Source organism: Manis javanica, chromosome 13, assembly GCF_040802235.1.
Source record: "Manis javanica isolate MJ-LG chromosome 13, MJ_LKY, whole genome shotgun sequence".
Classification (NCBI taxonomy): Eukaryota; Metazoa; Chordata; class Mammalia; order Pholidota; family Manidae; genus Manis; species Manis javanica.
This window is the reverse complement of record NC_133168.1, coordinates 45,447,087-45,469,931: the sequence shown is the minus strand read 5'-3', so window position 1 is coordinate 45,469,931 and position 22,845 is coordinate 45,447,087. Positions and strand designations below refer to the sequence as shown.

Below are 22,845 nucleotides of genomic sequence, written 5' to 3'. Positions count from 1 at the left end.
TTCCCCCGCTTCTGGTTCTAGCTTTGTAATCGCACAAGGGCAACACCATCCTCTCTCACACCACAGAAAATACTGTGAATACTAATAATTAGATGCATTGAAAGGCAGTTTGCTAATATAAAAGGCTTTGGGAATAGCAACTCATTTGGCTATAATTCTGTGGGCTCCCAGAGCAGGGAACTGGTGTGATTCTTTTCTTGTTTAAAAGAATTCTGACCAAGTAAATAGAAAACACTTTTGATACCAAATGTATCATTAGAAGGACCAGGGTACAGTTTTATATACATGTTAATTAAACAAACCCACTTCATGTTTCAATTGTAAGCTGAATTGTCAGGAACAGAGGTAATTAACACTCTCCTTTATTTAACTCAGAGACCCTGAGAAGTGACTGGTGGTTACCACAGGGGAGGGCTTGCAGTGGGTGGGTGGGTGGGGAGAGGGAAGGGAATAAAGGGGCAAAAAATCACATAAGTTGGTCACTGGGATGGAAGTGCAGCATGGAGAATATAGCTAATGGTTCTGTAACATTTATGCTGACAGACAGAAACTGCACTACTGGGGGTGAGGATTTAATAATGTATGTGTAACTTGAACCACTGTGTTTTATATTTGAAACCAAAATAATATTGTATATCAATTATACTTCAATTAAAAAATTAATTACATTTTTTAACAGCTCTTCTTTGTTTTCTAATTAAGAAACATCTGGGTGTATATATATGTGTGTATGTGCGTCTATTAACACTTAAAATATATTTTTAAATATTAAATATTAAAATACATATGTATATATTTAAAAATTATGTACCACATTTAATTTGCAAATTCTTATGTGTCAGGAATGTCAGGACCTTCAAAGTTAAACTGTACTCAATTAAAAAAGTTATAAACCAAGCTTGGCACTGTGTCTGATTAACCAGAGCAGGTGGTAGATAATTCTGGAAAAAGACCCACTTTCCAAATAAATCTGTCTTTGAAAATGCATTAGTACAAGACTGCCTTTCTTTTCCTTCCTTCCACTTTCCTTCCATAAAGGAGACAAACTGGCTTAGGACATCTTGTGTGATGAACTAATAATTACATCAAAGTAAAATAGGGCTTGTGCAGCAGTTACTTTAAAAAACAGAGGGAAACTGAGACTTTTGATGATTCCACAAAGACACTGAGTGTAACAGTTACCCACATGATAGAGAGCAAAATGAAAAACAGCAGTAAGCAGAGCTATGGGTTAAAGGTGAGGACAAGGTGGTGTCTGAATGGACTTTAGAGTTCTTTCTGGTGGTGGATTCAGGCAGTAGAAGTGACTTTTCTCGTTGAAATGGCTTTCGAACAACATCCCTCAACCAGATTGCCCATAAAATGCTGCTCTTCCGAGCAATACAGACTCTTAAAAAGCATCTGAATTTTTCTTAGAATGCTCAAACAATGGTATCCTGCAGAAAAGACTCGCTTTAAATACAATCTGCCTTCTCAGCATTTCCATCCATAGAAAAATCACTGGTTTTCAGAGTGGATAAATTGAAAACATAGGAAAAAGAAGTTATCACCATAGAATGAGAGGAAAAAAATGAAAGATAATTCTACTACACTGAAGCCAGCCTGTGAAAAAGAACTTCAGCCTTAAATATATAACAGGTACCATAAAATTACCAGCATTGTAAAAACAAAACAGTAGTACAACTCACATTATTGTAAAATCTAAACAGAAAAAGGACCATCTGCTTGTGAAATGTTTTAAGCGATTTTTAAAATAAACATTCAACCACAATACTAAGGAAACCTAGCATTTACATATAGTGGTTCTTAGTTTGCAAAGCACTTTGAGGCACTTGGGGACGACTGTAAGTCCTATTCACATTCAAGGGAGTCCAGTTTCTGAACAGATCCCTGCAACGAGAAGGCTGAGAGGGGCAAGTCCTCTGTCTTTGGGCTGCACTGCACCCCCTTAAACTTTATATATGGAGGGTCTACCTGAGTAACCTGCTGTGCTCTACAGTAAATGATGCTAAATGGGAAACAAAACAGAGCTAAAGACAGTGTTTTACCTCTTGAATTTCACTGTCTCCTGGGGAGCTAAAATTGATCAGAAGACTGGGAAGTTGAGTCCAGATTACAGGACAAAACCTTGAGCGAAGGTCAGAATTAAGTTACATATGTTTGTTCAGATTGAGAGGTCTGAAGAATATAAAGGAATTCAGGGTTACATAAAAAGTCTTTACAGGTGGTGGAAAACACACTGGCACCTTGTAAGAGCCAACGAAACACAAAATCCAATCAAGTGGCGTGGGGGCTGCAGGATTCCTTTTAGAAGTCACAGAACTGTGGACACAGCAATTTTATATTCACCAGGGTCATTGGTGGGCATCCAGGCAATGTCCCAACCCAAGTCTCTGGTCCCTCAAATGTACTCAGAATGCCATACCTCTCCTAGGCAGTAAGCTCAGTCAACTGGTAGAGTCTGTTGCAGCACAGTCCCAAAGAGATAGAGCATTACCCACAGCTGCCTACCCACATTTCCCATCCCCACTGCATCCATTTGTTGGCTTCCTGAGCACTTACCTACATCTAGTATACTACACCTTTTATTAACTTGTGTTGTTTTATTTGCCTCTTTCCTACAACATGAACTTCCTGAGGGGAGAAATCTTCATTTTTTTTTTGCTCGTGTTTTCTAGAGCCTAGAACAGTGCCTGGCACATAGATATTTTAGATAATCACTGAAGGAAGAAAACAGATGAATGAAGAAATGAGAAAAACCAAAACCATAGAACTAGTGTTTCTGTAGGAAGGCATCTGAATATTTGGCATTTTATCTTACATTTGAGAGAGTCTGGTCATATTGAAAGACTATCAGACTTGTAATTACAATTTTAAATGTTTTACTTAGGTAACTGATTTAAATGTGATTTTTAAGTGGAAGCCCTACTAAATTTGTAAGTAATACTAGAAACTGAAGAGAATTTTAGATAATATATTTGTATATTCAATTTTTACATTTGTAAGATTTAAGTACTTGGGAAGTTTGGCCAGTTAGAAAATTGAAGTACTTAAATATGGAATTGAGTATCTCAGCTAAATTTGAATATCAGTTAATATCATATTATTTAAAATCCCTTTAGAAGTAATAACACTTGCTAATGTTACAAATAGAGTAAGATCTGCAAGCTGAACTTAAAAGTGTAAGTTTTCTGAATCTGACTTTAATGAATGAGGCTGCCGGGAGCAGAGAGAGTCGCAGGGCTGTGAAGCAGAAACCCAGCTTCTTGCTGTAGCACCCCCACTTACAGGAAACCAGCTCTGTCCCCTAATCTCTTGGAGTGCTTTGACCTACAAAATGAGGAGATGGAGTGAGATCATTTATTACATCCCTCCCAACTCTAAATTATGCTGCTGCTCCTGAAGGACATGAAAGGGATTTAAAATGCTGTAGGAATTTTAAATTTAAAAGAAGAAAAGGGGATTACTTCCAGTGGGAAAGTGGGGAGCGGGGAAGTCATTAGTAGTTGGGTGGGACATGACAAGTCAAAATATGGGGAAAAAGCATTTAAGGTGGATGAAACCACCTGAGCTAATGCTTTTACATGGAAAGTAGAAAGTGGGTTTGGGAAATGGGGAGTCCAGGAAAATGTCCAATGGTGAGCTAGCTTGGTCAAGAGAGCACTTCACCACTGTGTTGATGAATGTATCCCAGAGCTCAAAAAGCTAATGTGTTAGTAGCAGCCTTTATCCTATCTCTTAGGAATGTCAAGAGATAGTTCTGTAGCACAATGATAGTAATTACATAGAACCTACACATGCAGCTGATGATCAAAATTATGAAACCTGTTTAAGATTTAATTTTACAAGAAAGATATGTTTTTAAATTACACAGTAATTTCTGGCAGCTTACTTAAAAATGATGCTACTTCATTCATGTAAAGCTAATGGTAACTCAAATATTCATCTTATAGAATTCATCTTGAGTTCTACAAAACTGAGAGAATACCCACATCACCTACTTTTCTGTAGATCTCCTCTGCCCTAAATTCTCAATAAAGCTGAAAATATTTTCCACTGAAAAATCAGCAAAATTTGGAGATGAATGGATTCATATTCATTAATATTTCAAACCTAGCAGGATATCGGCAAGGACTACAGGGAGGTGGCACATTCAGGGAAGGAAATCAAGTGTTTCAAAAGTTTAACTCAAAGTCTACTTGCAGCATGTAGAACAATGTTTTCAAGCAACAAAGGATACAGACATATTCTCTCATAAATCTCTATAAACTAGCTAAGCGGAGCAGGCCACAAGTGCATTATAAAAGAAAATGCTGCCAGATTACTGTAGCTTCAATTTCTGTAAATGAAATTTTCATCTGTTTAGTTAAAATAATTTGAACAGATGTTGCTGATGCAAGGTTTTCAACGGCATCGAAAATCAGCTGTGCAGGCAGACCCTTCCCCTGGGAGTGGGCTGCAGGGTTCTCCTCAGCCCTCTGCCACCTTGATGGAACCTTTGCACCAGGACAGCCAGAAACACATGGGCACCCAAAGCACATGGGTCATTTGGACATCTGACCCTGACAGTCCTAGGAGGTGGCTTATAGCATTTCCCAGGAAAACATCATTAGAAGCATCTCTTGTCCCAAGCTGCCCTCAGCCCCCAGGCGTTTTGTTCTCTCTCCCAGTCTACTTGTTTTTGTCCCTCCAGGTTTCAGTCTTTGGGAACCCTTTCCTTTCCACTTCCCATGGTTCCCTTTACCTTCTCCAGAGCCCTGTCACTCTCCTTTTCTTAAGAAGAGCCATTTAGTTCTATTGTAGCTTCTAATTTTATGTTGACACACCAGCTCCTAAGCTTAATATCGTCTTCAGGATTTCAACATTTGGGAATGACAGGTAATGGCAATGAAGGAGGACTGAGAGCTCTTACTATCACCCTAGCTTCTTTCATTTGAGTGGCTTTTAAGAAAAGTGATAGTATAAAATTTTTAAAACCATTTATTATTTATAAAAGTTGAAATGTCCATCCCTCATCACATCCTGCCAGGATCATATACGATATTATCTATTTAATACTATTGATTCATTCATCATTGTCCCCAAAAGTATTTATGGAGTGCTTTCTATGAACTAATCATTTTCTAGACAGTGGGAATATAACAATAAAGAAAACAGTCAAAATCCCTACCTTCAAAGAGCTTAAATGCTCATTGGGGAAAAAGAAAACAAATAATCAAGCAAGATGTCATAGTGCTATGAAAAAAAATTGAGCAGAGTGAAGGGGATAGACAGCAATGGAGTCATATGTGTGTGTGCATGTGTGTATATATATATGTAATAGATATATATATGTGCATACACATATATTAAATGTTTTCATTTGTGCCTTATTTTTTTTTAAAGTATCTAAAATAGCAAGAGCAGGAATCTGCATTTGTCATTAGAAGCTTTTCAGAATACTAAGAAGTCTCAAGCATGCTGCTTGGCAACAGACACCAGGATTTTTTCAAAGTCCTGCCATCCAGAATGCATACCTTTCTCCACTGGCTTTGCATTCCTTCAACAAGGCTACACTGTAATAATCAACGTCCAGTCCCCATGAGAACAGAAATAAGATCTGTTAACTGAAAAGCACTGCCAGCATTTCCCCCAAGGATTTACTAAGCAAAAAACTTAACCTGTTCATCCTCAGCATGTACCCAAACAGTGAAAATTGCTTTGCATGCTTGATATGCTTGTCTTTTAACTTTTATTCAAGTAAACAAAAAAGAACCAAAAGGGCAATCATTTAAAATACTTATGCTCTTGTTAGCAATATTTCAGCGTGCATTAGCAGGTAAAATTTATGCTCCAGAAAAGAACTTAGCACACAGGCCAGCTGTCCAAATTATGTTAACTTACGTATTTATTTTTATTTTCAACCTACTCATTTTCCTTAGTTTCAGAAAGCTATTTTTAACTCTGGGGTAGGTGGTGCACAAAACCCAAAGAATTTTCTGATAAAAGAATGCATTAAAGATAGTAGCTTGACACCCAAGCGCTACACCAAAAAAAATGGTGGTAAGCTCACACAGAAAGGACTTCAGTTCATTCACCTGTTTCCCCAAACATCTGTGCAGAGCCCAGCACAGGGGGTTGCCCAAGGCATATTTCATAAGAAATTAATAGATAAATCTTTCTTTTCCTTCTAATTGCCACAACAGTACCCAACGCTGTCATAAGCACTTCACACATGCATCATCTCATTCAATCATCAAAAAACCATTGGGTGGCCACCACTCTCACCATTTTGTAGATGTAACAATATCCATGCTCTCCAGCAGTAGGCAAGAGTCCCTTCATATAACAGAACCTTCATTTTCCTTTCTTCTATGGTCTTCCTCTGACTTCTCCCCACATGATGACAGTTATCTCCTCAGGCTGGAGAAATAGTTTATGTCGGTATACAGTCATTCTCTAAATGAGAAGTACCAGCATCCAGAGTAAAATTTTAGGAATTACATTCAAAAATGAAAATATCTAACTTCGCTGAAACTTTCCACATAAAAATGGAAGCAAACATAGTTCAAGGAACAGCAGCTTCATATATACGTGCAGACATATATATTTCTTTAAAGCAACACATGATATGGAAGAATTTGAACAAGATTCTTAAGAATGAGCTAGTCAAGACCTCCAAGGGCATCTGATCCAACCCTTTAGGTCAGAAGTAAGCAAATGAAGGAATGGACTGGTGAATGACAGGGGTGGCAAAGCTCAAACCAGAACACAGGTCCCCTACCCCCAGGCCAGGGCCTTCTCTCCACATGAGCTTGCCTCTCAAAAGGGGGTGAATGACAGAAACAACAGAATGCAACTAACTACTCCAAGAACAATTTAAATTTATGTTGGGGAGGACACCCAGAGCCCTCCTTGGACCATATGCCTGACTCCAAGTGGAAAGTCCTTTGCCTCAAGGGACTGAGCCAGTGCAGCCTTGGAATTAAGGGGAGAAGGGGGAGGGGCTGTAGGCTACCAAGGAGGTAGGACCCTTTCTCCTTCCTGGGTGTCCCCTGTGAGCTCACGCCCCCATCTACACAAAGGCACAAGGTGCTTGAGATTACAAAATACATGGCATGGGAGAGAGGGATAGGCGCTGGAAAGAAAGGCAAAAATTAGAGAAGGGAAATAGTGTGTGGTGAGGGGACGGGCAAGCTGCTACACAGAAGCCAGGGCGGAATCATCACTAACGTGTAGCGCCTGAGGCAAGAGCACCAGGGAGGGCCCTCAGCTCGTCTTCTCCTCCAGACTTTGCACAGTATCAGCCAATGCATCACAAATCCCCACAAAGTTAGCCACTTTAAACAACACACATTTATTATCTCCAAGTGTCTGTGCAGCGGAAACAACTTAACTGGGTCTCCTCTCAGGGTCTCAGAAAGCTGCATTCAAGGGGACAGCCAGGCTGCATTCTCCACGTAGAGCTTTGACTAGGGGAGAATCTGCTTCAAGGCTCACTCAGGTTGCTGGCAGAATTCATTTCCTGGGAGGTATAGAATTGAAGGCCTAGGCTTTTGCTGCCGTCCTCAGGTCCTAGAAAACACTCACAGTTCCTACAGGCTGCCCTCAATTCCTTCCCTGTGAGCTTCTCCAGCAGAGCTACTGCCTTCATCAACTACCAGGAGAGTCTCGGCTCTAGTCTGCTAAGACAGTCTTATTAAAGTAACATAATCAAAAGAGTCCCATCCCATCACTTCTGTCATATTCTATTAGTTTTAGAAGCAAGTCACAGGTCCTGCCCAAAATCTGGGGGAAGGGATTATCCTAGGGTGTGAATACCAGGAGTCACTCTGGAGTCTCTCCACTGCAAGCACCAATGGGAACTTTATGTACATGTATGTGGGCAAACAAGCCCAGCGAGTTAACACCAGAATTCTCAAAGATGAGTGTGCAGCAGAAGCATCTAGAGGGTATGTTAAAAACACAGGTGGCCCACCCCCAAAGCTTCTGCTTCAGCATTTTGAACAAGTACCCAGGTGAAGCTGATGGTGCTAGTCAAGGGATAACACTTTGAGAACCAGAACCCTAGCCTGTACATCTGAGTTACTTCCCCTACCGTCCCCTAAAACTGCCAGCACTCAGTCTCTTGGGGTTAGGAATGTCATGCTGGCAGCATGGTCTGCCTGCACGGAGGACTGCTGGGTAGAGAATTCCAGAGTCCCAGGTATCCAGTGCATGGTCTAGAAGAGGAGACATAGGTTCTATGTGGGCCCATAGACTATTCCTCCAGATGAGGCTCAGACAGAAGGCAAAAATGGGGCCCTCTAAAGTTAATGGCTCAGAAAAAGTGTCAGGAATCGTGAGGGGTCAGATTTTACCCTACCTGCAAGCAAACAAATTAGCCTGCCAGCTTCACGGACGCTGGCAGAAGATACAAGTCTTCTGGGTCACAGAAAAAAGACAATTACTCACAGCAATAACAGTAGCCATAGTAACATCACTGCACTAGATCCAAGTCCTAATTCCAAAAGGGTGATGTGATGAGAGACAGGTGTTGCCTGTTGACAGGGAGAGGTGAGTCTCAGTCAAGTAACAACAAAATTAGGAAGCACCAATTTTATATAGGAGGGGCTAGCAAGTCTGCCTGACATAGGATTGGAGGGAGACCTGATTTTTATTATCCTGGACAGTAAATCAGCTTGCCCCTAGGGGAGAGGTCTCCATCTTCCAAGGATGCCTGCTATGCAAAACATCCTTGAAAAGGCAGTGTCAAGAAAATTAGGTATTAATGTCTTTGCACACACCATTTTGTGAAGACATTTGACAAACCTATGGAGAACCGTCTCCTGACAAGGGTCCAGCTGCCAGGTCTAAGGGCAACGAGGATGAGGACATAAGCCAGGGAGATACCTGAGGAAGAATTTCTGGTGCAGAGACATTAATAAATTGAAGGGCTCTAAGGATCTGAAGGGGAAGCAAAGGAAATTAACAAGGTGTGCATGAGGTCAGGGAAGAAACAGGGTGGAGGGACCAACGGATCACAGAGTCCTTACTTTTGGCCACTGTTAAGGACTCTGACTTTGATTCTGAGTGAAATGTGAAGTTGTTGCAGTTTCAAGGGAGGAGTGGCATTGATGCTACATGTTTTGAGAGGATAACTCACTCCCATTACTATGCTGGGAATGGACTGAAGATGGGCCAGGGTCAAAGCAGGGAGACCAGCTGGAAAACTTTGCTCAAACCCAGCTGAGAGCTGATGGCGGCCTGGACCAGGGCACATTGCAGAGAGGTGGGAAGATGCTCAACTCTACGCATATCATGTGAGTAGAATCGGCATGATGGACAGCAAATGGTGTACAGTGTGGGGTAAAAAACAAAAACACAAAAACCTGTCGGGGGACAGATTTTGGACTTCTACATCCCTTACTGATAAGGGGATAACTTCAGGAAAAGTAAGGATAATGTGGAGGAAGGAGATCAGAATTTCAATGTTAGACATGTTAAGTTCGAGATGCTTATTAGACATTCACACAGACACAACAAGTGGGCAGTCTGAAGTTGAAGGAGCCAGGTCCAGGTTGGAAAAATAAATTTTGGAGTTGCTAGTGTATAGGTGGGGTGAGTCATGAGACATGAGGAGCTCACCAGGAGAGTGAATGCAGATAACAAGCAAAGCAGACTAAGGCAGGGCTTGTGAATAGAGAAAAACAAAGAAAGAGGTCGGTGTCTTGGAAACCAAGAGAACAAAGTACTTTAGCTGAATTTTGTTTCACACCTTACATTAGCAAAGGTCGTAAGAAGGTATATTTGTATCTTATTATAAGATTTGGGGTAGTAAGATATAAAATGGTAGGTTAGATACCACTGATCTGCTATTCGCTCAGATTTCTTAATGAAGTCATTCAGCAGCCTCCTCACATAATCAAGGGAATTTAAGTCAACAGCAGCTGCGGGGGCAATATTGTGACTCCAGTACTTTCCAAATGTGTATCTAAACCTCTTTTCAGATGAATGCCTTACCTCTGTTTACTGTTACTCAACCGACCTCCCTTTTTTTCAATACAATATTTGCTTTCAAATGTATTAGATTGCCTATTTGTAAGGGCAAAACCTTTCTCCTTGTAGATGCCAAAACAATTTCTGCAAAGGAGGGGTGATGCTCTTCTCCTGTATGCAAGGGAATCCATAATGTGCACACCTTCAGCATGGCCATGAAGTAACCACCTACCTTCTGGCTGGTAGATATTTCCCTCACATCTTCTGCATGCAGACTTATTTCAAAACAGCAAGACGGTATTTCAAAAAATTTCTGAATGTGTATTCTTATTTCTACATATTGTCCAAACTATCCAAGTGAAAAAAAAAATGCAAGTGCTAAACCTCAGAATATGCTTCCTTCTTCCAGGAGTGGTATAACTGAGAATGGGCTAGGGGAACCTGATGGAGTACCTTCTAAATGACTGGAACCATGCCTGGTACCCAGCGGGCTCACAATAAACAGACATTTTTCTTGTCAGTAAATGGGAAAAAGAGGAGAAAGTGCTGAGTGTTCATAAGAGCCTTCTAATCATTTGAAACAAACTTGCAGGAAGCATGGACATTTTGAAACTCCAGCTAGGGCCCTGGAGTATCAAAGAGAAATTCCAGGTTCCAAAGATTCCACTTTCCTCCTGGCCTGTCCTCTTAAGTCAGGGAAACCATCTTTCCATGTAACTTTCCATGATGTCTTCATGTCGAAATGAATCCATTTTGGAATGTAAAATGTTGGCAAATATTTAGAGACAATTTGCTTTTCAGCTCTCATTATTGCTACTCTCAGCTCATTCATGTGCAGAGGGGTGGGGTGGAAACCAATGAAAAACAAATATTTAACAAGAGACTCTGAAACTGACACATCTGAAAACACGCCTTCCCACCACCTCTCACCCCAAGTGGTCTTTTCCTTCTGAATGAACCAACTCTGCTTCCAGGAACACTTACTATTATTGACAAAAGAAATATCTAATTATAAGAAAAATGCATTTTCCTATTTCCAGGGGTTGAAAGAGTCCATATTTTAGATACAAGTCAGAGAAAATGTAATTTGTATAAGGTACAAATAACCACAGGTAAGTTTAGAGAGGAGGTGTAACATGCACACACATTTTCAGTGTATGACATGTTATCTGGCTACAGCACAAACAGCAAGCACCAGATTTCTGCCTTTTGAAAAGGAAGCAATATGTTGGTGATGAAGGGGTATTCTTGGAGATTTGTGGTTTTATTCTGGGAATTTCACTTCCTATGTATCAAAATGCAACACTTATAAACTACTCATACTGTGAGAAACTATTTAAAATTCATCTTTCCATGAGGACCCAAAGCTTTCTTTTAACCAGCTCAAATTCATTAAAATGTTCTGCTGTCTTCCCTGGTGCATTAATGATGATCTTTAATTTAATGCACGTATTTTAAATAAATTACATTTATATTGTAAATAAATTATTTCTTATTCAATGAAAAGTAGAATGACAGGCTTGAAAACCTACAGTATGGGGGTCACCCTTTATGTGATCTTAAGTGCATCCTAACTCAGTAAATTTAAGAGGTGGCTTCAAAGTGGTACTAGGCATGTCCCAGAACTGCCGAAATGGTGAATATCTGCATGTGTGGAGAGCAAGCCAGGCTGGGGACTGAGGCTGAATCAGCCAGAATCTAAAGAGTACAGATCTTACATTCTGGAAACAAGCACATAGATCCTATGCCTTTTATTTATTTTAAAGTCCTGAGATTACTGGATAAGGATGAACACCAAGTAGAATAATATATTTGAATATTTCCACATCTTAGGTAGCTTTTCCTTGCAGCTAGTAATAAAATTCTATACTGTTTTAAGAATCACATGTCATGTGACTTTTATAGAATTATGCACCTCAGAAACAGAACTAAAACAGCAAGCTGTTGATACATGAGCACTCATCCCCCAGTGTGCTGTATCCTGGGGCTTATTCTTGCAGACGTCAGGAATTCTGGGTCATATTCATATTCTCAGACCTCCACTCTGTGCTTATATGGGATGCACAGTACATTTAAATCCTGCTCTTTTAAAACCCGTTTAACTGTATAAAACAAAAAGCAAAATATATTACTTTGCACAATGATGTCTTATGCATACCAATTTAAGGGTGTGTGTGAAATAGTAATTAAAGTCCCAAGGGATGAACTCAAACATTCTGATTTCAAATCCAGGTTCCAAAAATTGAAGCAGCATGACTTAGAGAAATTTGTGTAACTACTCTGTTATTCACTGTTCTTATCTGTAAAATGAAAATAACATTACCTTCCTCATGACTTCTTGTATTTATCAAATAACATGCTGTTTTCTTTAAAGTGCATGACATGGTGTCTCGCATTAAAAAAAAACACTAAAATATTATTGTTATCACCTTCAATGTGAGTTGGTTCTAATTAGCACTCTAGAACTGAAAAACTCCCATTGGGATGGAAATATGTCATCCCGTGAGTTCTATGTGCATCACCCATAGGGAGGACTCAGCTACCCTCCCTGGAAAGATGACCCACATCAAACTTATCTTTGTTTCTCATTGGCTTATGTTACCCAGCACATACTCGGGATGCTGGCGTGTAGCGATGAAGCCCACACTCTGGACTCACATGGGCCTGGAGTTGAGTCCTGCCTCCCTCACATAATTTTTCTGACTTTCAGTTTCCCTGTCTTTAAAAAGAGTCTAAAAAGTGATGGGTTACCTATCCCCAGGTGTTATTATAAAGATTGAAATAAGATAATGCATGTAAAGTTCTTGATATATGTTACTAAAAGCAACAGCAAACATTTACATAGTATCTACCATGCTCTGAGAACTATTTCAAAAACCTTGTATGTATTAACTCTTCACATCCCCATTATGATCCTATGATATAGGCCCTATTATTATCTTCACTTTACATGGGGAAACCAAGGGCCAAAGAGATCAACTAACTTGTCCAGGGTCATATTAATAGTAAGTGATTATTATTTAATAATAATAATTAAATATTATTATTTAATTCTATCATTTAAAATTCAGGCAGTTTGCCTTGATTCTGGAATCTCAACCACTATCCCTTGTTGCCTCTCAATAGTAATTGCCTGTTGAATATTTGTTATTACTACAGTAATCAAATATTTGTTGAAATATTTATTTAAAAAATCAATATTTGCTTAAGTATTTTTTTACTTCATCTAAGTACAAAATCTTTATCATAGGCCACAAAAATGGACTCCTTTGCTCATAAGTTTTTTGAAGCAACTTCTCAGATTATGCCTACCCAGAATATTAACAAGGAGTATATCAGGGAAGGCAATTCAAAATAGATTCTAATGTACTATAATATCTACCATTTGCATGATTAGATTTTATAAAAAATTTAAATCAACAGTGTAAGATTTACTGCAAATGATTGATTTCATCTAATGAATACATCACTACCTACTTAAAAACTTTTAGAGGGAAAAAAGCTATAGGAAGTAGCTTTGAAGACAGCAAAAAAAACTCTTAATATTTTTAAAAACCATAAATCAAATGTATAACATCTAACTCCTATAGTTTGAGGTTTATGATTATATAGCCTGAAATTTACAAAATAAGCTTTTTCTATATTCTGATCCTGACAATATAAGTGATTTGACCTGTTGCTATTTGGCAAGAGGAGGGGTTATTTTATTGCTTTGTAACAAAATAACATACTTTGTTTACAAAGCAAGAATTTGTTTTCCAGGCAGTATTAAGAAAAAGGATATAATTATTCTCCTTTTTCTAGAGCTTCATTCCTTGTTTCATTTTTCTGTTCTTACCCCTCTTTACTCTCTTTCACCTACTTGTAACTTACATAACCTTGCTGTGTGAGCTATATCAGTATAAACTGCCAGGAGTTCTTCCTGGAACAAATGAGTACAAATAAGTGTTCTGTGAGCAAAGCATAATGGAAGGTATATATGACATTTTCACTTGAATGGAATTCAAACAGGTAGGATTATTCAGAATTTATTACTTTATGTCATTCATGGACTTCTGAAAATCCTCCTGAGTGGACTGTCTGAATATAGGAAGATATCAGGTCCTATTCCCTGGAACCTGTGAATGTAACCTTTCAATGGGTAAAAGGGTTTTGCAGATGTGATTAAATTAAGGATCTTGTGATGGGGAGATTATCTTGGATTATCTGAGTGAGCTCTAAATGAAATCACAAGCATTCTTGTAAGAGGCAGAAAGTGATTTGCTAGAAGAGAAGGCAATGTCACCATGAAGGCAGAGTTTGGAATGACGCAGCCGAAAAACGCTAGCAGCCGCCAGAAACCACAAGAGGCAAGAACGCATTCTCTCTTAGGGACTCCAGAGAAGGGAAGCCCTGCTGACAGCCTCACTTCGGTCCAGGGGTAGTGATTCGGGACTTCTTGCCTCAGAACCGTGAGAACAAACTTTGTTGTTTTAAGTCACTGAATTTTAGTAATTTGTTTACCATTCATAGAAAACTAATACAATTATTAATCTGACTTTAAACAAGTTTTCAGTGGAGAGAAAATTTTCCTATCAACATTAAAGACTTTGGGAAAGACAAAAACAGTTATTTCTTAAGCTAATAAAATACGGAAAGGTAGTTTAAAAAGATCATTTTTTAATTTTAAAAAGTTTAAAATTTTAAAAAGGAACTTTTTTTATTTTAAAGGACTGCCATGATTCAGAAAAATGGTATAATCCTAACCAAATTATCCTCTAATATACCAATTTTATTAAAGTAAAATTCCTGGCATCAGGAAAGCAACTAAAAATGTTGGCCTTCTGTGGGCTTCTCAGTCCACACTGTTCCACAGCCCCTCCGCAGTGAATTGCTCTGCTCACAATTCCACTTCTGCATTGTCTGTTCCACCAACTTCCCAGAATGCCTTCTTGTTTTGCCGGAAGTCATCTACTCTTTTACAAAGCCAAAAAACATATTTGCAGGATTTCACTTACAGAAGAGTTTCTGGGACCTGCTGCTACACTTACTGAGCAATGTGTGCAAACCATGTCCACAGCACCTGGGTGGTTCTCTTGGAAAATAGAAGGGGATATCCCTTCTGTAGCTACCTACTTAACTTCATTCATTTTTGCTTATCTCTATATCAAGTGGCAGAAGGATAAGCCATCCCCATTCTGAATAATTTTAAAATAAACTGTGCTGATGATGGAGACACACTTAGGAAACCATAGGACTTTCTTAGAATCTACAAGGTAATTAATTCATTTAGCCAGAAAAAAAAAGCCAAGTAGAGAGATTTTCCATTTAATATAAAGATTTCATGAAAAGTTTTATTCTTAAAGAGCTTAATATGTCTGCTGATGAAATGACAAAGAAAAGACTGAAAATGAAGAACTAAAAGTACTGGGGAAATGAGGATTTAAGTTGTGAATGTTATCTTCCTAAATATTCATTTCTGTAGTACTTTAAGTTCTTCATTAAATAAAACTCTTAAGTGTGGTCATCCTAGATACCACCATCCTACATATCCAATACAAGTCACTTTGACTTTTCTTCTTAAGTATTTTTTAAACCTGTTCACTTTTCTCCTCCTGGCTGGCCATCACCCTAATCCAAGTCTCCCCAGGGCAACTTCATGTGCCTTTTAACTTGTCCTCCCCACCCACTGAGGTTCCACCCAGTCATGAGGGGAAGGAGGAGAGCAGGAAAGGGGTAAGGGAGAGGAAGGAGGGGACTTCAGTTTCCTCTTTCCCCTAAAAGTGACAGGCTTTGCAAGTTATGGAAGCAACCTAAACATCCATTAACAGATGAATGGATAAAGAAGATGTGGTACATACACACAATGGAATATTATACAGCCATAAAAAAGAAGTACTGCCATTCGCCACAACATGGATGGACCTAGAGGGTACTAAGCTAAGTGAAATAAGCCAGGTAGAAAAAGACAAATGCCATATGATTTCACTTACTTGTGAAATTTAAAAACAAATCAAAACAAAATGAACAAAATAACAATAGACTCACAGACACTGAGAAGTGACCATGAGTGATTGCCACAGGAGAGGAGTTGGGATGGGTAGGTGCGGAGGTTGAGGGGCACAAAGGGGCACAAAAATTCTCAAATATAATATAAGTTGGTCATGGGGATAGTAGTACAGCATAAAGAACAGTCAATGATTCAATGATTCTGTAACATCTTCCTGTATTGACAGATAGTAACCAACAGGGGCTGTGGATTTAATAATATGGGTAACTGTTGAACCGCTGTGTTGTATACTTGAAACCCATGTAAGGTTGTACACATCAACGATACTGCAATAAAAATGAATAAGTAGAACATTAAATATGTTTATAATCTTTCTTGTTTTCTAATAAATGCACAGCTTTATCTGCAAAAATAAATAAATAAAAGTGGTAGGCTTTGAGTGGGAGGCTGGGCAGTCACAGCATGTACTCTGTTCCTCATTACCTGGAAATGTTACAGGGAATTTACTTCCTATGCTTGCTTCCTCTCTGGAGAATGGGAAAATGAACACTTCCTCTCTCATGAGACACCTGTGAGACGAAATGGGTCAACATATGCAAAACACAAAGAACAGAAACAGGGGCACCAGTAAGTGATCTTTGCTGTTCTGATTATCACCTACTAGACGGAAAGCTTTTCAGGCTCTCCCTGCTTCCTATGGCCCTCTTTCCTATCATTAACACAGCTGCATTTTACTGATCGAGAAACTCAAATGAATCAGTCTCTTCCTCTACTGTAAATTTCACAAAGAACAAATCAAGTCTGTTTGCTTTTCCTAGCACAGTGCTTGGCAAGGTAAAGCACTGGAATATCTGTTAAGTAAATTTCGTAAGTAAAGCAAGCCAGTGACACCAGTGGTTCCGATCGGTACTTCAGATGTCTTCAGAATTAAGAACACTTCTATCTGCTGTAGTTATTCTCCAACCAGAGTAACACAATCACCTAGGAAGCTTTCAAATATACCTATGCCTAGGCCCCAGAATTCCCTCTTTGAGTAGTCTGGGATCAGCCCCTGTCGCCATTTAAATAATTTTAATTTGCAAGGCAGGCTGGAAAGCTCCAGTGTCGTACCCACCAGCTTCATTCAGTTCAGGCTGAACAGCGCTTTTCATTTTGACAACACCTCCCCTTGGCTGAGAAATTCTCCTTTCCTATTTAGATAATGGGGAAAAAATACTGGAAGAGGCAGCTTTATGCTCAGGATGTTGGCTGACGGCACGAACTAGGATGATTCCGGCTATTCGTTCAGACAATTGTAATCCTGGCAACAACCTGTTGGGTGGCTCCAGGCCCATGTCGCCAGACCGCTCATTCACGAAGCCTCTGCCCCTAGATGGAGAGCGCATGGGGTCATCAACTTCTGCCTTTTTTTTTTAATGGGCTTTAAAAAATTTTTAAAGTCATCACAGAATTTCCTGCCGTGTGGAAGAAAGGCGGTTGATGATTGTTAGAAAAGCTGGAAAATGCTGAACTCCGCATCCTATCCCTTCTTTGCTTTGCTCCCAGGACAGACTCCAAAATTAGGGTCCTTCCCACCACACATGCGCTGCACATCTCCCACCTTCCCACAGTGCTCCTTCCCACAGTTCGTGTACTCCCATTCCCGCACAAGTCCATCGGGCTTCCCTACCGCCGGTCCGAATGTACCCCAAGACACGAGGCTGCCCTTTGTGAAGCTGCCGCGGGCTCCTCCAGCAGGCGACCCGCCCGCGGCCGGGCGCCCCGCGCGCCTGGGAGGCAGAGGTCGCCTCCCGACCGTGGACACAGGTGTCGATTTGCTGGAGATCCGCGGGCGGGCAGCGCTCTCCTCGCCTCGGCAGGCAGGTCCCCGCGCGGCCGGCTGCGAGGCGCGCGCCGAGCTCAGCCCGCCCTGGGGAGCGGCCGGCCGCGAGCCCGCCGCCGAGGGGAGAGGCGTCGCGCTGCTCCTACTCCCCCCAGGGAAGAGGAACGCCACGCGGATTCCGGACCTTGCACAACAAGTCTTTTGGGCACCAGCGCGGTTCGGGAAGCTGGGTGAGGGTGGGGATGAGGGGGCGAATATCTGGTAAAAGAGGTAGAGCAGTGCGTGGGCCCATTTCCTGCGGAGGGACCTTTCCGCTTCACGTTTCCTTCACTGGCCCCTAGCCCCACAGCAATTCCTGAGTTTGGGGAGCAGGAATCGCCCCCCAGGCGCAGGTGGGAGTAGAGTTGCGGCCGCGTGGGGAGAGCACCGATCCACTCCGCCGGACAGCAAAGTTAGGAAATGCAGGGAAAGTGCGTTTCTGCGCGCCGGAGGACCTGCCCCTCAGGGCGATCGGCGACCACTCACCTTGTGCCTGCGCCTCCATGGTGGCCGACTTCGGACTGAGCGCGGCGGCCGCCCCGGCAGCGCTTCGCAGAGTGGCAGGCAGTGGTGGTGCCGCTCTGAACGCAGCTGGCGCCTTCCCCTGCACGCGAGTCGCGAGCGCTGCGTGGAGGGGGTGGGGTCCCGCGGGGCGGCCTCCACTGGCCGCTTGTGGTTACCTCCGCCCCTTCCAGTCCACCTGGCCCACACCACAGAGGGAAGGAGCCCGCCGCTGCGCGCCACCTGCCGGCCGCTCGGCGCATCGGGCGGGGGACTCCCCCTCTGGGCTCCGGGCGCGTACTCGGGCCAGTAAGTGCCTGGCGGAGCTAAGTAGGCCCTGAAGTCTTTGTACCAGGGCAGGTACCCAGGGAGAGAGGAAGGAGGGTGGGCTTTCAATACTAAACCATTGCTCCTAGGGAAATACAGAGTTTGGCTCGTGTGACGCTCTGAGCCTAATATGTTTGCCAGCTGATCAATATATAACCTTGTTTTATGTCTGTCTCTGTTTAGATACCTTAGTTAATACATATTGTTGCCGCATTAACACTGAGATCATGGCCAACAGTACTGCACCTCATCTGAATAAAACTTACTAAGCTTATTTAATTTACATGTTTTCTCCCTAGCTTGTGGACCATTATAAAGAGTGAAATCACCACCCAAAAAGTACAAAAATGGTGTATTTGTAGTCTGTGAAGAGGGCACTTGTTCACAGAGAGTTGGAACACGAAGGGAGAGCTTAGCCCTGTTTGACGTCAGCCGGGAAGGTGTGCGCTTCTCAGGCTCCGCCCACGTCTGCGATGACCACGAAAAGCTTTCTGTTGGCGGTGGTGTCGCAAATACGTGTTTGTGAGGAGGCAAGTTCACAAATACGGAATCTGCAAATAATAAGCATCAACTGTGTATATCTTTTCTAATTTGAGACCCATAGGCCATGCCTGCAGGTGAATGAAGCAGTCTTGTTTTCATTGAAAAGACTAGAAACTTGCAGTTCTGTTCTAAGCCTGGCCTGGCAAGGGACTAGAAAGCATGGCAGAGATGAAGAAGTACCAGCTCATGTCTCACCTCCTCAGGTCTTTAGCCATCACTTATCTCCCCTTTTCTTCACATCTTCATCTGTAAAATAAAATGTATATACATTTGGTCTTGAATGGTCTGCCATTTTTTTCAGTGATATATTTTTTCTTTCTTACACTATAGATATTAAAGTCTGTCAGGGTCAAGTGTGGGTCTCCTTCTTCCTGATTTCAGAGACTTATACAAATTCCTAGCTCAAAAAAGATTCACTGAATAAACAATTAACTAACCAGTAGGTTCTGTTTTATCCATGTTACTGTCACAGTCTAGACTAATAAATTAATGGAGTCTTACATTTTTGCTTGAAAGAAAGAGCACTCATGATTTTCTGGCACCTGTATAAACACAACAGGGTCTTTTGTTATGTTGAAAATGTCCCTGATTTATAATCACTGAGGTTAAAATTGCTCTATAGAACACCAGTCATAGGGCTTTTAAATGTTTTTTAGTGATAGTGACCATGAGTGCCAAGTAACAAATCAAAATCAGTGATTAAATTAGTTTTAGGTTCTATTAAGCTGTTCTGGTCCCCTCTACCCTGAAAATTAAACACCAGGTTAAAGTTGACTGCCAGATGTTAAAAGGAGCTAAAAATAAAGAGTTTCCAGCCTGAGTCATCTAACCTTCATCTAAACACTGACTCATTATCCTGATTTATAAAATTTTAAGTTGCTGCCCCTCTTAATGTCTTTTATCATTGTTTATAATCATAAAATATTGATGCTCAGAAATATTTATTGAATATTTTCTCTCTGCCAGGGACTGTGCTGGGTGCTAAGTACAAGATAAAGGCATGGGCTTTGGGGCTCCATGAGATTCTCACACTGAAAATAACTAGCTGTGTAACCAGAAGCAAAATTTTTAGCCTCTCTCTGGCTGGGTTTCTTCATTTTGTGGTGGGATGCTATATGAGGTATATTAATTGATGGTTTCTCCCCCTCCTTAGCCCACTGAGCGCCCAAGTTTCCAGACCAGGGGTTCCCAGCCCTCTTATGCTTCATCACTACACAAGGGCTATTTAACATTTCTGATACCTGGGTCCCACTCCCCAGATGTTTTGACTTGATTTATTTTTTTTTAATCTCCATAGGTAGTACTGATGTGTTTCCAAGATTGAGAAGGACTGCTCTAGAAACTGTCCACAGCAAAGATGAAAGCTACTAAATTCTCAGCTTTTAAATTTAAAAGTTGCTACTCAGTTCAACAGAAAATAATGGAAAGAAATGTGAGAAGGCAGAGGAAGGATTTTTTTTGCCCCTGCTTCCAGGGGAGTTTGAGAGGAAAGAGAAGTTTGAAGGAGAGCTTAGACATGTGTATCTTACCCTCCCTTCCTTTCCCTACCCTCATCAGGGCAAAGAGCACCTGGCCTTGACAGTCCCATCGGGAACTCAGGGCCAGACAGTTTTGAGAAATGTTAGAGACAGAGTATCTTAAATTTCTCACTCCAGTGGTGTAAGAAAGCATCTAGGAGTTACTCCCCTTGAGCCCCATATGGGATGTGGAATTAGGGAAGAGAAAACCAGCGAGTGAGCCAACATCCCAGGGTGCTGGAGGAAGAGGCTCCACATGCGAAGGGAGGGATGCCACCGAATCACTCAGGAAGACAGGAGGGGCTGCACAGAGGGAGAGGCAGTTAGTGTCTGTGTGGACCTCCCCTGGCTGGTGAACCTGCTGGCATTTCCCACTCATGCTACTATGCAGGGCAAAAGGAAATGGGGGGCAGAGTTTGGTGAGGTGCTCTCAGAGAGGGCACTGGGACTCCACAAACTTCCCAGTCCTTGGGAGGATTGGAATATGACTCCTATGTATGTCCACCAGTCAGAGAGTTGCTGTGAAAGCCAGCGGAGATTAGTGGGCTACAGTCTTGCCAGGACCACCGAAGTAGAAAGCCAAGATGGGAGCATCAGAGTCATGCAGCATGAGGCCATCAGCTGGGGTATGCCAGGGTCCCGGGAAGCCTGCATGTCAGTCAGCCTCACCCAGTTAATACGGAGTCATATGATTTATCTCTTCCTCTCAATGCCCACCTCCTCTCCACAAAGAGAAGCTAGTACCTAGAAAGAAAGGCAAAAATTAGACTAGCTTTTTCTTTATTATTCACACACACATGCACACAGAGACAGAGAGACTGAGTTTCCAGGCAGTGATAGAGAGGGGAGAAAAGGTTTACTTTGCAACAGAGAAGCCCAGATCACTGTAGCTACAGGGGAGAAGGCTGTGTGGGGAAAGCCCCGCCCCCCACTTCCCAACTCTCCCTACTGTTCTATGAGGACAGCTGTCTGCTGCTTCATCCCAGAAGTGTCTGGCCTTGTCTGTAAACTGTGAAAACACCGCTCTCTTACTCATGAGTAAAGAACTAGGTAAGAGCCTTGAAGGCCAGATACCTGGCCATGAAGGCCACATGCATGTGCATTTTTACTACTTACTTAACCATAAATCAGCACTAACACAGTAGAAAAGGTACAGCTTTGTGCAGAATAAAGTAGCTTCTTTTGAGCACCCTTCATGATGGCTCCCGCCTCCTTCTTCACTCTTCACATCGCCCCAAGACTTCAACTGCAATGCCCAGCCTGGTGTGAATCCCCTATTCAACCGGTGAAACTGAAATAAGTCAAGGGAACAGATAGGTTAGGAGAAAAAGTTTTTTATTGCTCACAGCTTGCCTGAATCACTAGGTAGGCCCTGCGCGGTCCATCTTCTCTGGCCGCCACTCACGCTCTGCTCTTCTGATCCGCATGTTCCAGGAGGAACTCCATGGGCCTTGGTGACTGGCAGATGCCAGACCAATCACATACCAGGAATGGAGGGAAGGAGAGAATTTTCTCTCCACTCTTTGCCCTGGATCAACAGGAGGCTGTAGCAGTCAACACTCATTCATGTGTAAATGGACTAAGGTCAGGTGGGAGATTCTGGAAATTCTGCCATTTAACCCACAATCATATACTAGCATAAGATTATTCTACTAACCAGAACTAACCAAAATTAATGAATCATGACCAGCCGTGTGTAAAGGAGCCATTTTCAAGCCAGTTGAGGGAATGGTTATTGGAAAAGCATCAGTATTTTGTGTTTATCCCTCCAAAAACTTATGACTCCTTAATGAATTGGTTATACTACATAAAACCCTTTACAAAAACCTAGTGGACACATTTTGTTTTTTCTAAGTTCCTCCAAAATTTCTAGACATATTTCCTGGATCCAGAAATTATACATGGATGTTCAGAAAATTGAGAGGATAAAGGCACTTTATTTTTCATTATAAAAAAGACATGTTATTTAATTGTACCCTGAGGTTCCTGTATACATGAATACTAAAGTTTACTTCTTTAAACTTAAAAACTTTAAAATTTATAATAATTTTTAAATATCAATCCCTAAAATATATTTAAAATGTTATTAGTTTTCCAAGGGCTTCTCAACTGTGACACTATTGACATTTTTTTACTTGCTAATTCTTTGT

At 41.4% G+C, this 22,845-nt stretch overlaps 1 protein-coding gene across 4 annotated transcripts in view; it reads right to left on the bottom strand.

The window, feature by feature from the left end:
- TPD52L1 (TPD52 like 1) overlaps positions 1-18,520 on the bottom strand; it is an 87,677-nt gene extending 69,157 nt beyond the window's left edge. Inside the window, exon 1 of one of the 4 annotated variants that reach the window (XM_073219552.1) lies at positions 18,294-18,520. In XM_073219552.1, coding sequence (XP_073075653.1) covers positions 18,294-18,312 — 19 coding nt within the window. In that variant the 5' untranslated portion in view covers positions 18,313-18,520. Of the gene's footprint in view, positions 1-6,267; positions 6,398-18,293 lie in introns of those variants that run through there. The other 3 variants (XM_073219551.1, XM_073219554.1, XM_073219553.1) reach the window with 3 other exon arrangements.
- Positions 18,521-22,845: the final 4,325 nt, after the last annotated feature.